The sequence below is a fragment of the Larus michahellis genome, chromosome 4, assembly GCF_964199755.1.
Source record: "Larus michahellis chromosome 4, bLarMic1.1, whole genome shotgun sequence".
Lineage (NCBI taxonomy): Eukaryota > Metazoa > Chordata > Aves > Charadriiformes > Laridae > Larus > Larus michahellis.
The window spans coordinates 30,526,074-30,539,045 of NC_133899.1; the positions used below are offsets into that span (position 1 = coordinate 30,526,074).

General features: G+C 40.5%; 1 protein-coding gene across 10 annotated transcripts in view; it reads left to right on the plus strand.

Moving 5' to 3' along the window:
- Positions 1-12,972, plus strand: part of SYNE2 (spectrin repeat containing nuclear envelope protein 2) — a 196,357-nt gene that overhangs the window by 122,303 nt on the left and 61,082 nt on the right. For 9 of the 10 annotated variants that reach the window (XM_074583746.1, XM_074583755.1, XM_074583750.1 and 6 more), the window contains exons 69-80: positions 373-540; positions 1,566-1,691; positions 2,633-2,745; positions 3,393-3,534; positions 4,610-4,741; positions 5,321-5,473; positions 5,731-5,940; positions 7,059-7,160; positions 8,193-8,312; positions 8,482-8,682; positions 10,461-10,634; positions 11,224-11,355. In XM_074583746.1, the coding sequence (XP_074439847.1) occupies positions 373-540; positions 1,566-1,691; positions 2,633-2,745; positions 3,393-3,534; positions 4,610-4,741; positions 5,321-5,473; positions 5,731-5,940; positions 7,059-7,160; positions 8,193-8,312; positions 8,482-8,682; positions 10,461-10,634; positions 11,224-11,355 (1,773 nt within the window). The remainder of the gene's footprint in view (positions 1-372; positions 541-1,565; positions 1,692-2,632; positions 2,746-3,392; positions 3,535-4,609; positions 4,742-5,320; positions 5,474-5,730; positions 5,941-7,058; positions 7,161-8,192; positions 8,313-8,481; positions 8,683-10,460; positions 10,635-11,223; positions 11,356-12,972) is intronic. The other variant, XM_074583756.1, reaches the window with a different exon arrangement.

Here is a 12,972-nt window from a genome sequence, read left to right on the forward strand (position 1 = left end):
ATTCAACATCATTCCTCCCAAAGCATGATGCAAGCAATCTGTGCGCTGCCGCCTCCTCCCCCGTTGGGGTGTGTTGCCTTCTTGGTTGCATCCAAAGGGAGTCTGTCATTTCTGCTCTCCTTTTTTATTACTCCATATCTGAGTTAATATAACTTCCTGCAGAGGCTGTTGTTTGAAACAGATTTATTTAATTGTTCAGAATAAAAAGAGATTATATTGGAGAAAATGTAGGGCATTTGCAGCTATTTCTCTTTTTGTCTGTGTGTTTCTGTTCTTTTCAGACAAGGGAAGTGTGAGCATTGACTTCAGAATGTTAACAGGAAAGGAGTGTTGTACTTCTAAGAATGAATAATTGACTGCTGTCCCTTTTAGGTGAAGTTATCAGAGATTGAACAAAATGTCCTTTCTTTATGGAAAGATTGTGGAGGTAGTGCACAGTACCAACAAGAGACAGAGGCGCTTTCCTTGAAGCTGAAGGAAGTGAAGTGCGATTTAGAAAAACTCCAGGCAATGCTTCAAGACAGATACAGTGAAGAGCAGGTAAAGCACATGAATGCTATGCAGAGCAAGAGTCACAGTGCTTTAACGTGCTGTAGTTGCAGAGCAGTTCCAGCTCACCATGTGAAGCAAGGAAGTGAAAAAAGTCAATCAGAAATGTCAGGTTTGCTATTATTCTACTTCACAGTGCTGCATAATTACTTGTAGTTTGCAGCAAGCGGTGGGTTTTTAATAAGTCCCTGAACAACATCTTTTCTGCTTTAAGTGCTCAGTGACAGAGGTCAAGATTTTGCAAGGAATACAGGAAAAGGATAAAAAGTGGTATTGGGGTTTTTTTTAAATGCCTTTAAAATGCCATCATGTTTGTCTGTGACAGTATCAGTAGAGAGGCCTTTAAGCGGTAACTTTCTATTTGACGAATGCATAAATGGCAAGGGCAGTGACTCTGACAGCTCTCCCGTGCCACAGCTGCACAGTCTTTGCTGAGTTTCCCAATGGGTGAGACAGTAACTCCCAGCTTGAGAGCTAATTCCCGCTCTGTTGTGCAAGGGGCAGAGAAGCACACCTGATGTGTTTGTGTAAAAGCAGCCACAGTCTCTCTGGTGCTGGAGGAGCACAGTCTGAAAGGGAGCTTGCATGGCCCAGGAGAAAATTAACACTGGTAGAGCCTCCTGCTAAAATATCTCTGTGAGCACAGACAGATAGAAAATCCAGGTGCATAAGCAAACTTATAATCATAAATTGCACATCCCTATAATTTGGTCAGACAATAAGAATGGAAGGTTAGTATAAATTAATCTGCTAACAGGAAAAGCAAAACAAGCCTTGTAACTGTCAGGGAGAGAAATGTGAGGGCTTCAGCAGCAGGTTAGAATGGATCAAACTTTCAGTAAATGGAACTTGACAGAAATCTTTGCAAGAACAGCAATTGTGTTTATGCACTGCTGATTCTATGTGTGGTAAGTCCGAGAGCGCTCCGCTTTCGCCATTTCCCCACACTGCACCTGCAGGTTCTGCCCTCTTGTCACGTCTGGAAGCCTTTCCACAATGGGTCTCTCTTTTTACAGATTCACAACAGGGAAAAAATTGACCCAGAGCCCCTTGAGATCCTACACTCAGATGGCTCCAGCATGCCTCAGCTTGCCCTTGCTGAACAGCCGCTCATTTGGCACAACGGTTTCCAGCACCCACAGGTAATTCTCCTACCATCCGGGAGCCAGGCTGCTCCACATTCCCTGTGGGTGTGGGAGACAGCTGCATTTATTACCTGCTGCAGTTTCCACTGTGGGATCAAGTCTGTGAGGGGTAGGTTTCGGCCACCTCTCTTCTCTAGGATTAGGGGAGTTTGTCAGGATGGAGAAAGGGCTCACTCCTAAAATCCTGTGTCCGAAAGGTTTAGAATACTACGAAGCTGGGTGGTACCCTGACACTTGCCTTGTATCATAATGATTCGGATGGCAGCACCCATCCCTCCAATCTCCTATCTTTGAAGCATTGTTGTATTATGAAATCTGAATCTATATATTGACATTGCTTTTGAAAATAAATTTGAAGGTAAAGCTTTGTGAACGTTTTCCCATGGGCTAACTCACAATGACTTTAAGGTTGTTAACACAATAAAAATATCCTGTGATGTTCTGTGCTCTGTAAACTACTTCTGTTTTGCTATCTCAAAATTAGCTTTTGCTCTTTTCATGCTATTAGAAAAGAGTTGGAGAAAGTGATTGAGCCTGCTAAAATTGCTCACTTTTTGCTCAATACTCTCCTTTTAACTAATGGAACTTGACCTCATATTTGAGCAAATCCCCATTTTCCCATGCCTTTTTCTCTGTATAAGGATGACAGTCAATGGCCTTTAAATTTCCACATATGCATGAGTTGTTTCTCACTAATTGTTTTTGCTTTTCAAACTTTAGCTCAGGCAGAAATACATTCCATAAAAATACACATTTTCAGAAAACTGTTTGGTAAACTCATGTTTGCACATAAACTGCATCTCATGGTGACAGTTGTATTCTTACTTTCTTTGCTAAATGAATTAATGTAAAATGTGATTGGAAAAGCACATTCATTATTTCAGATTAATACAGTGCACACAACTGATTTTACTGTTCACTCTGTTCTCTGTGCACAGGATCTGAAAGCAAAAGCAGCTGAGCAGAAAAGCCTCATTGACTTCATTGAGTCGTGCGTGGAAAAAATGCAGCCACAGTTTGAGGACAGCGTGACTCAGAAATTAGAATCAAGGTACAAAATAACAAAATCAATTACCAAATTCAGTGATGTAAAATTGCCTAAATCTGCTGAAACCTTGCAGTGACACCACGGGTTCTGTGCAGGGATGTCTGCCTTTAGAAGAAAAATTGCAGAAGCTGGGAGATTTCTGCCATCAACAGTCTGGAGAAATGGAGTCCTGTTTATGAGACAGCCTCTTTGATAGTGGCCTGACTCCAGTTTTTAAGAGTCAGTCTTGATACCAGGCAGGACTGACACCTGCTATAAACTAAAGCAGGCCCATCCAGAGGGAAGCTGGGTATCTCTGTTCGCAGCCTTTACTGTACAAATGCACAGAGGCACCTAGCTAGGTTTAAAGGCAGCATCTTTGAAAAGAGGATATTGGGATCGTGCACCTTCCAGCATGGAACCAAGACATACTGCAGGACTATGCTCCCCATATTGTCATTTCAGAGGTGGAAGTTGCCAGCAGGCGCCTTTCACAGGAACGGAAAAGCCCAAAGAAATGTATCCAAGCTTGGATTAAAGATCATCCATACACTTGGTTTCACTCTAGTTTTGAGGCAATAGAAACTAATCTTATACAAGAAGTCTTACAAATCTAATTTTGCTTATTCTGCTTCAGTATTTGCCATTGTAACAATGTTTTCTCAATACAGCAATGGAGAATCTGATCCAAAGAGCAAGCAGGCTGATCCCACCTTAACTCCAAAGGACCAAACGGGTAATAAATGGCAATATTTACAAGAAGAGCTGTCATCAAAGATGAAGTCTCCTCTCTGCCAGCTTGTGGAACCTCAGGTCTGTTTAAGTTCAGAAAAACACTTTTTCTGCAGGCAGTTGGTTGTGGTAAATATAGCAATTAGTGTATCTTCCTGCATCATATCATGTCTCTTCATCAGATAACTGAAGTCTGTGCAGGCGCTCTCCAGAGGAAATTTTTTCTGCATCCTGTTTTCATGATTGTCTTTTAATTTTACTTTGAAGTAAATAATGTCTCTGAAGTAGTGGCTACTAAGAACACTGTGAGAGCACATAGGTAGCACATAGGTATCCTTGTAGCTAACATTCAGACCAGATGTTATCTGCTTAATTCTTTCAAGAGAACTAAGTTAGTTAGCCAACAAGCTCCCAGCTGATTTTCATGGATGTGATGTGAGTCTCAATTCTTGCAATTTTCAATTCTTGAGATTCTTGAAAAAACATTTTCATCAAAACAAATCTCTGGCTTAAATTTTGTTCTGCCATTCACCATTGCGTTCTCTCTTTTCTCGCATATAAAAACAGAGTTTGGACCGCAACAAGACCACGCTATGTATTTATTCTGAACAGACTGCAGAATTTTACTGCTTGGACAAAACTGTAATTTCTGTTATTAGTGGTTTTGTTCACGTTCGATTAGAATGACTAGATTCCCTGTTCTCTGAAATTAATGTGTTACATGGAACAATATTGGTCATGTAAAGAGATCCCAGAATCACAGACTGATAGGGGTTGGAAGGGACCTCTGGAGATCATCTAGTCCAAATCCCCCTGCCAGAGCATGTTCACCTAGAGCAGGACGAATGTCAGCTCTTCTTTTTCAGGCAGGACTTACACTGCAGTGGGCAGCAGGGCTGCCTTAACACAAACTACAACTTGTGGCCCTTAAAGCTGGGAATCAGAGGCTCCTTTTTCAGTCAATCTCCAATCAGGGCATAGCCTACCCAATGAATTTTTGCCAGTAAAAGGGGAACCCTGCTATCCAGGTCCTTTACATTAATATCTTGAAACTTTCATTTTAATGCTTTTTGATAGGAATGTTATCTGGTTGCTCGTAGCCCTGTCTTCATTTGAGCTGTTCGCCTAATTTGAATGTTCTTTTTCCAAATGTTAGATTACAACAAAGATGAACATGCTGCCCCGAGGCACGTTTGCTAGTGCAGGAACCCCAACTGTGGAAGAACTGAAAACTTTCACTGTTCAGCTGGGAGACCTAAGCCAAGAAGCAAATGTGGTTCATGCACAGGTAAAAATGGCATGTCCTAGCATTGCAAAAAAATACCAGGGATTCTAGACACAAGTCACTGTTTGGCTGCTAGGAAACATAGCCAATAATCATATTGTTGCAAATGGCATTCGCTAGAGTGTAGCTTTGCATCAGGTATGGACGATAATGTAGAAATCACCTTAGGATTTTGAGAGGAAACATTTCAAGTTTCAGCTACGATACTTCTGCTACCTGAATCCAAAGATTTGCTAGTGTGGATAAAACTTCTCAAACTGCATAAAGCAAGGAGCCTGTGAATAATTTCAGTAAATCTGCAGTATTGGAGCTGACAAGACAAATTGTATTGTGCCCATTCCTGAGATTAAAGACTTTTAAGACCACAGCCACTCCCAATACATAAAAGGTCATTTTCTCAGCTTTGGCCCTGACAGCTCTGAATATTATACGCATATAAATGTCTCATGGAGTCTGTCCCTCAGTATTGCATTAATTCGATTTAGTTATTAGCTGACTGAACCTCTAACCTTATACAAGTGAATAGATCTTAGCCATGCCTTGGGTGAAAGTATTGAAAAATTCTGATTTGCCTTTATCCAGGATAATGTGGCAGAGGAAGTCTCTTCCAATTTGGACAGAAAATTGTTTGAGCTGCTTTTGGCAATCAGCCGATGTTTGAATAACATGGAGGAGATGTTAAACACCTCAGTCCTCTCCACCGAAGAGGCAGCTGTGCAGCAAGCTCTTTTTGAGGTAACTGTCCTAAAGCATCCAGGGAAGGAGAAACCCCAGCGGATTTCTGTTACAACAGAATACATATGGCCTGATAGTTCCTCTCTGTTTTGCTGATATTAGTCAGGAATAACTCCACCAAACTATCTGGTGTTGCACAGATTTGGGCCTATAGCTTTTAACAAAAATTATCAGTTTGAGTCCTGCTGCCTTTTACAGGCAAGAGTCCTTGGATAGAGACCATTTTCACTCATGTTATCTTTCTTTCAACCCTTTAGACTCTTTCTGTCGAGCTGCAAAAACTTCACGCTGATCTAAGTGATAGAAAGGATGATCTTCTGAAGTCTATTAGCTGCGCTGGTGGGAGCACAGATGTGTTCTGCGAGTGCTTTAACAACTTGCAGGCGCGGCTGGAACAAACTCAAGCTGCCACTGCCTCAAGGAGCAGCTCAGTGAAAGCTGGGCTGGATCATAATAGCAATTATCAGGTACTCCACTGCCAAATGCACATCTTGTTTCATAGCATCTGTTAGACTTGTCAGTGTTAATGCATTTAGGTTGCAGATGAGCAGTCTATAATGGGCTTTCTTTTTTTTTTTTTTTTTTTGATACTAAACAAACTAGTCTTGGCCTCTGAAGAAGTAAATTAATTTTGCTGTTTACAGTGCTGTTTGTAATGCTGACTGCCTTAGAGGCCTTGATCACAGTAGGAAATTAGCGCGTAAAAAGGATGGAAGTAACCTGGGATCCCATGCATGTGGAGCTACAGGCTAAAGCAAGGTTCTGTGTGTAGAGATTAGGCCAAGGAGGGTTTCATATATTCTTTCTGCTGCTGTATGGACACACTCCCTTTTGTTGCCATTTTTGGGCTACTTTTAGCTATGTTTTGGAGGTTGATTTGACCCTTTGTATTTACTGTTCCTTTAAACTTTGTGCCACAGTAGCAGAAGCCATAGTTTTGTGAATTTGCATTTTTTTGTTCTTTTTCAGAAAAGCAGATAATGAGAAACTTTTCTATAGATTCTCGCGATGGGCTAAATCTACTAGCTATTGCTGGAAAATATTCAGATCAGGTATTTAGGCTGAAGTAAGGAAAGAAAAGCCTGGTCTTTGAAATACAGTTTCCAATGTCCAGCAAAACTCCAGTATGCTCATCATCTGCAAGTCTGCCTAGCTCTTCACTGCTGAATAATAAAACAGTTCCTTTGAAGAACACTGGGATGCTGTCTCCAAATAGTAGCAGGACTAGTCTTGCAATGTTTACTTATGCAGAATCCATGGAGGTCCATCAGTCACCAGTAATGGGCTCATTTTCTCGTTTTCAGAAGAGAAGAATTTGTTTCTCTATGAGTTTCACAAATTTTTACGGTCATAGAGGATTTGTGTGACAGAGTAATCTGCTTTCTTACACTACACAGACTACCGAATTTCCCTCTCTAAATTACTGCATTAGGCCCATAATGCACATACTTTATTTTGGTTTTTTAAAGAGGGAAAAAAGTGCTTTTGTCACAAGAGGTAACCATTTTGTTTGCTGTGTACTTTTGTCTCGTCATTACTATATTCATGATATGTAATATACTTGTGATGTTTGATTCTTCTGCAGAATGAAACCAGGCGGCTCTATGATCAGTTAACTGAGAAAAAAGCTGCTCTGCAACAATGCTTGAATGCAATACGTGGACATAATATTTCTGAACAGCTTCAGGTAATTTCATTCAGTCTATTAAGTTTCATATTTTCTAAAGTTTGAGGTTTTAAGAATGGGAGGAGAGAGTTCAGTATTTGCTGCTGGTTTTTTTTTTTTTTTCTTCTACACCCCAATCCATAGTGAGACCTAATTCCAGTCCTTTCAGTAGTTGGAGTGGAGAAACCAGTCTCTCCACAACCTCTCAGAGCAATTACGCTATAGCAGGGAAGAAAAAGAGCTATGCAAAGTACAGCATTTCACACATTGTGCCTTTTTATATGTAAAACTAGCTTTATTTTGTGGGAATAGAACTCCCACATTTAAGTCTAGTTATTCAGCATTTATGAGCACTTTATCATATGGCATTTGACCAGTTAAGCTATTTTCTTCGGCCTTGATAGAGAATAGCAGAGAATTAAAAATTAATAGACTGCATATCCATCCCAGAATGGTCATCAGCCATCTATCTGCTTGTTGGTGAAGCAAAGAGGGTGTCCTGAAACATTTTTTTTTTATTACAGGCTCATAACCTTGTTTACAGGCATAACTTTCTGGCCAGGCTGAAAGATATGTTCAGAACTGTTGAATCCCCTAGCAGGGACTGCTGCCCTAGATATATTCTGTCAAGTTAACCACTCTTGGAAAAGGAATGCTGGAAGTACATAACTTCCCCTCCTTCAGAGAGAACCTGTCTCAAAACATCCCTGACTGAGTGTTTCTAATTCACAAGAAAAAATGGTATTTTCTGAGTCCATGATGCCTTTTAATGGCTGTTCTTGAATTAGTAAACTGAAATGCATGTTGAATGTTGGACTGAGACACCAGACCTGAATTCCATTCCTGGCTGTGTTGTGTGAACCCAGTAAGCTGTGTCATGAACAGTCTTGTCTATTTAGTTTATAAGCTCATTGGATCTCAGGGTCTCATTGTGAACTTATGCAGTACTGGCACAGCAGAGATCCAGCCTCTGGATCTGCTGCAGTACTAGCGATAATAGGAAATGTGATGGAACAGGACTCTACCTAATAGCTTATTTTGTCCTTGATTCAGAAAACTGATGCCTGTGCTTTGGAGCTGCAAAACTTTGAAAACCAAGTAGCAAAACTGAGAGGCCATGGGGAAAGATTTCAGTTACCTATCACCTTAATCCAGGAAGCTTATAAATTAGAGGTAAGAGCACAGTACAGGTTCCACTTACTCAGCAAGGTTTGATTTTTCTAAGCAAGGTATTTTTAGCATCAAAAGGCTGATGGTTATTTTGTATTCTGGGAATGTTTGTGTGGGTTTGTAGGATTCATTTCTGTCCTTCGTGAATCACTAAACTGTGTTTACATTGTAGGATGTTTTGGATGACATGTGGGGGATTCTGAAAGCAAAGTATGCAGAGCTGCACTCGCCTTCCGTCAGTGAGAGCCAGTATGAAGACTTACTTCATGGATTTGCAGAGCTGGTAGCTATTGGACGAGAGAAAATTGCACAAGATCCAAAGCAGCTAACAAAAAGCAGAGCAGCTCTACTGTCTCACCTGGAAAATCACAAGGTATAAGATGCTATTGCAGGACCGCTCAGATCAGCGTAGCAGGAGCGCTATTTTCTGTGACTGGTTTCTCTCCAGTGTTATGGAGAGGAATAACTAGCTAATAGCGTAGGGGAAGGTTTGGAGTATGTGCAGAAAACAAAGCAAAGGTTTTCAGTAGACCAAAGTAGGACCCACTAGAATATGAAAGAGAGGTTGTTATAACAACTGCAGGTTTGGTGACAAATTAAGATCAGGATTTCAGTTTTGTCAGTCTAATAATACTTTGGCTTACCTCAGAACATATTGATATGTGAGGAAAACACATGTCCTTCTAGTACTGAGGTTCCTGAAGTTGATGACTAGTAACTGGGAGTTGAGCCTTTGCTGTCAGCATTCTGTGCCATCATGATCTGATGGAGGAAGCTTACCCATAACAGTTCCTTTTCTGAAGAGAGGATAGTTTAGGTCTTTCCCTTGGCAGCCCAGTGTCCTTTTTACCCAGCTGGTACGTGCTTGATGAGAGACGGCTGAGAATGCACCTGCATCCTCACTGTCCTGCCGCTTGGCAAGAAGCCCTGGCCAATGCTAGTCACTCAAAGGTGTCTCTGTCATGTCAATGCCTTGATTTAACTGCTCCACATAGCTCAAACTCCCTTAAGAATTGTTTCATGATGCCAAGCACTGCAAGCCACTACTCCAGAGTCATAGGAATTGTGTTTGTCACTCGCAAATTGCCCTTAGCAAAGCAAAATATTAGGACTTCATTTACAAAGGGAAACAAATAATCTATCTGCAGTCCAAATATACATACATTGATTTACAAAAGCAAAAGAAAACTGCAAAAGCTGTTTTTCCTACCCTAGTTATCAAGACTTATTAAAGATGTTCACATAGATTATGCCTGGGGTATGGTCCTGAAGTGAAATTCTTGTACTAGTTATTAGTTCTTAGTGAAGAAGATCTTGGTTGAAGAGTGTGATCTTAAACCCTCAAAGCTTTTTGGTGGGGGAAAGTGTTCTGTTGAGATTCTGATGTTTCCCAAGAGCTCAGCTGAGCCATAACTAAATCAAACTGTTACCCAGTTATCCCAAAGGATTACGGTGCCCTGCCTACTACTTAGGCCTTAGAACTGCTAATACCCTTGATGCTTGGAGTCACCTCCCATCCAGGTGAAACAAACTGGATAGTGGCAGTCAGGTGATAACTACCTCATGCTAAACTATGAATTTATTTATAGTTAAATACTTCCTTCCGTCATCTTCCTGCAACATGCTTGTGTTTCATATGAACTGAAGGTATAAATGTAGATCTTTTTCTTTAGAAATGTATAAATGAAAATAGTGTATGCGTCTCATCTGTGCCAGAGGAGATTTAGACTGGACATTAGGAAGTGCTTCTTTACTGAGAGGGTGGTCAAACACTGGAACAGGCTGCCTAGAGAAGTGGTTGATGCCCCAAGCCTGGCAGCATTTAAGAGGCATTTGGATAATGCCCTTAATAACATGCTTTAACTTTTGGTCAGCCCTGAAGTGGTCAGGCATTTGGACTAGATGATCATTATAGGTCACTTCCAACTGAAAATATTTCATTCCATCCTATCACTGGTTCTTGACTAACTGTAAAATGTTCAGTGAGTGCCCATCTTGGGGTGATGCAGAATTTGGGTAGAAGGCTCCTGAGAGTCCCTGAAACTGGCTGCTCTTCTCAGCGAGTCTTCTCTGTCTTCTTCATACTCCTGCTGTGGGTGTGTGATCTCTCTTAAAGAGCAAGGTTTAACTTGTTGGGTTTTTTTTTTTCAGGACTTTTTCCACAACCTCATGACCCGTATGGCTTTCATGCAAGCGTTTTCCAAGAAAGTGACTCCCTCCATCTTACAAAAGAGAGAGGAATTCTGGAGGGTGCTGGTGAATGAAGTCAAGTTGCTGGAGCAGAAGGCCTGCCAGTATGGTATACACTTAGAGAGCCTGTTAAAGGTAATGAGTCAAAAGAAACCCAGAGTAAAAGCTGGAGGGAAGAAGAGTTGCATCTAGGGGAACCCTTTCTGCACCAGTGATTCTTTGGCTGGTAGTTGTCCTTTCCTGTTTCCATTGGAAAGCAACAGTCTATTACTTGTTCTGTGTGTGTCAGTAAGCTGCCTTCTTTCCTTGAAAACCTCTGAAAGCGGACATTTCAACCCATTACTCTGACATGGGGGGGACTTTATGACTTCTTGCAGTAATTTTTGAGTGCCTGGACTGACAGGAGAGCCATTTAAGGCACAAAAATACCAGCACCACTTTAAAATAAAACCTAAAAATTGATCTTGAAACACCCCTAGAGAGTAAAAAATTAAGTATACTACTTTAAAATAAGAAACCTTGAAGATATTGGAGAATGAATTAATAAATTCTTCTCTGCTGCAGTCACGTCTCACTTTCATATTTCCATACTATTCACCTATTTTTGTGTTCTATTTCATTAAAATGAGAGCTGCTGGTGCTAGAATAAGCATTAAGCCCTCAGTATGGTGCAGCAAAAAGGCAGATAGGTTGTGCTATGTTAATGATGGAATGTATTTTTTAGGAATGGATGGAATTTGATGATGAATGCCTAGTTTTCAATAAGGAGTTGGAGGCACTTGCCTCTACGTTGCCTTCTGTGAATTTGGTTGAAGAAACAGAAGAAAGATTGGTGGAAAGGATTGCAATTCTACAGGTATTTGTGTGTCTGTGTCTCTGACTGGTTTTCTTCATGGATCAGTATAGCTTTATGTCCTTGTCTGCGTGTAGATGCAAGCTGAAAACTTAACTTCTAAAAGTAGCAGGAAATTGGGTTGCTAATTTCAGCCAGGGGCTATAAGCTCATTTAAGTGGGACTAATGACTATAGCTACTTTAGAACTTGGTCTCCAAATGCAGATATTTGGGAGAAGATAGTATGCAGGCTACATGGATCCCAACTACAGCAGGAAGCCTTGGAATGAACACAGAACCACCTCTCTGTAATTCAGGAAAAATTTCATGCCATGGTGTAGAAAATACGGAAGAGGAAAATCAACCCAGTGCCTTCAAATATCTGAACCCCTCGTTGCAATAGAAGGTCTACAGATTTACCAGCTCCATTTAAAATCCTGAGAATTCAAAATGAGGTGTCCTGATTTCTATATGACCAAAGAGAATAAAATTCCTTTTGTATAGAATGGCAAATAGCCTCCTGGTTTGTTCCCAGATGCATCTCTGATGGGAGAGCTACACCTTTATGTAGAACACCAAGTCCAGTTGGAAACATTTTATCTATGTTTTAAACACATTTAAATAGAAGGGTATGAAAGCAGCCTTTATGGTTGTTTTATAAAATTAAGAAGAAATAGCGTTCAATAAACTTAATGATAAATCTACAGAGAGTGCTCTGCATTCTTCACAGGTTTGACTTTTCTCAGTCTTCAGAGGACCCACTCTATTAGAAATTTTTGAATTGAGTCTTTGGGTGTATATTGAGTCCAGGTTGATATCTAGATTCATAGACTATAAAGGCAAAAAGGAGAGTAGATGTTTACAATCACAGTGGCCCTCTGGTGCTTTTGATGCCTGTCACACTGAGACAGGAGACATGAAATATTTGCATAGCCATTGATTGTGAAGTTGCCTGGTTCACTTTGGTTTTTTAAGTTCGTAACTAACTTTTCACTCTTAAGTCTTTATTTATCTTTAAAGACATCAGAAACAAAATAATAAGGCTTTAGAAGATGCTTTTGGGGGAGTCCCAGCACTGGAGCTTCACAGTTTCAAGGACAAAGAGAATAAAAATCTTTGGGGCTTAACTCCTCTGAGAGAAATATCCCTATTAATAATATTGAACAAGCCTCATGCCTGGAGGCAAGTGAAATACTTGCACGTCACACAGTTGCTATTTTCTGCCTTCTCTCTGGGGCTGATCTACTTCCTGGTGGTTGGGGTTTTTTCTTCTTTTTTTCCCTTTTCGTATTTTGATCTTCCAGTGAAGTGTAGCAATGGTAAAATGATGCTTGGTTTTTATTCAATTGTCTAAGCAAACCAGACCACTCCTGTGTCTTTTACTTAATGTCTTCACTGTTCGCTCTTTGTTCATCCCTGCCACCTTTATTCAATAATTATCCCAACAGCTTCATTCAAAACACTGGTAACGTCGTCATTTTTTTTTTTTTTTTTTTTTAAATATCATAGAGCCGAAAGGCCCTCTAAGAACAAGAGGGCAATAACTTTCTGTTGGGGACAGTCATATGTTTGGACAATGCAGCCAGATCTGATAGAGAGTGTTTTTCCATTGCTTGAGGTTTACGTGTGTCAGAAAAGCC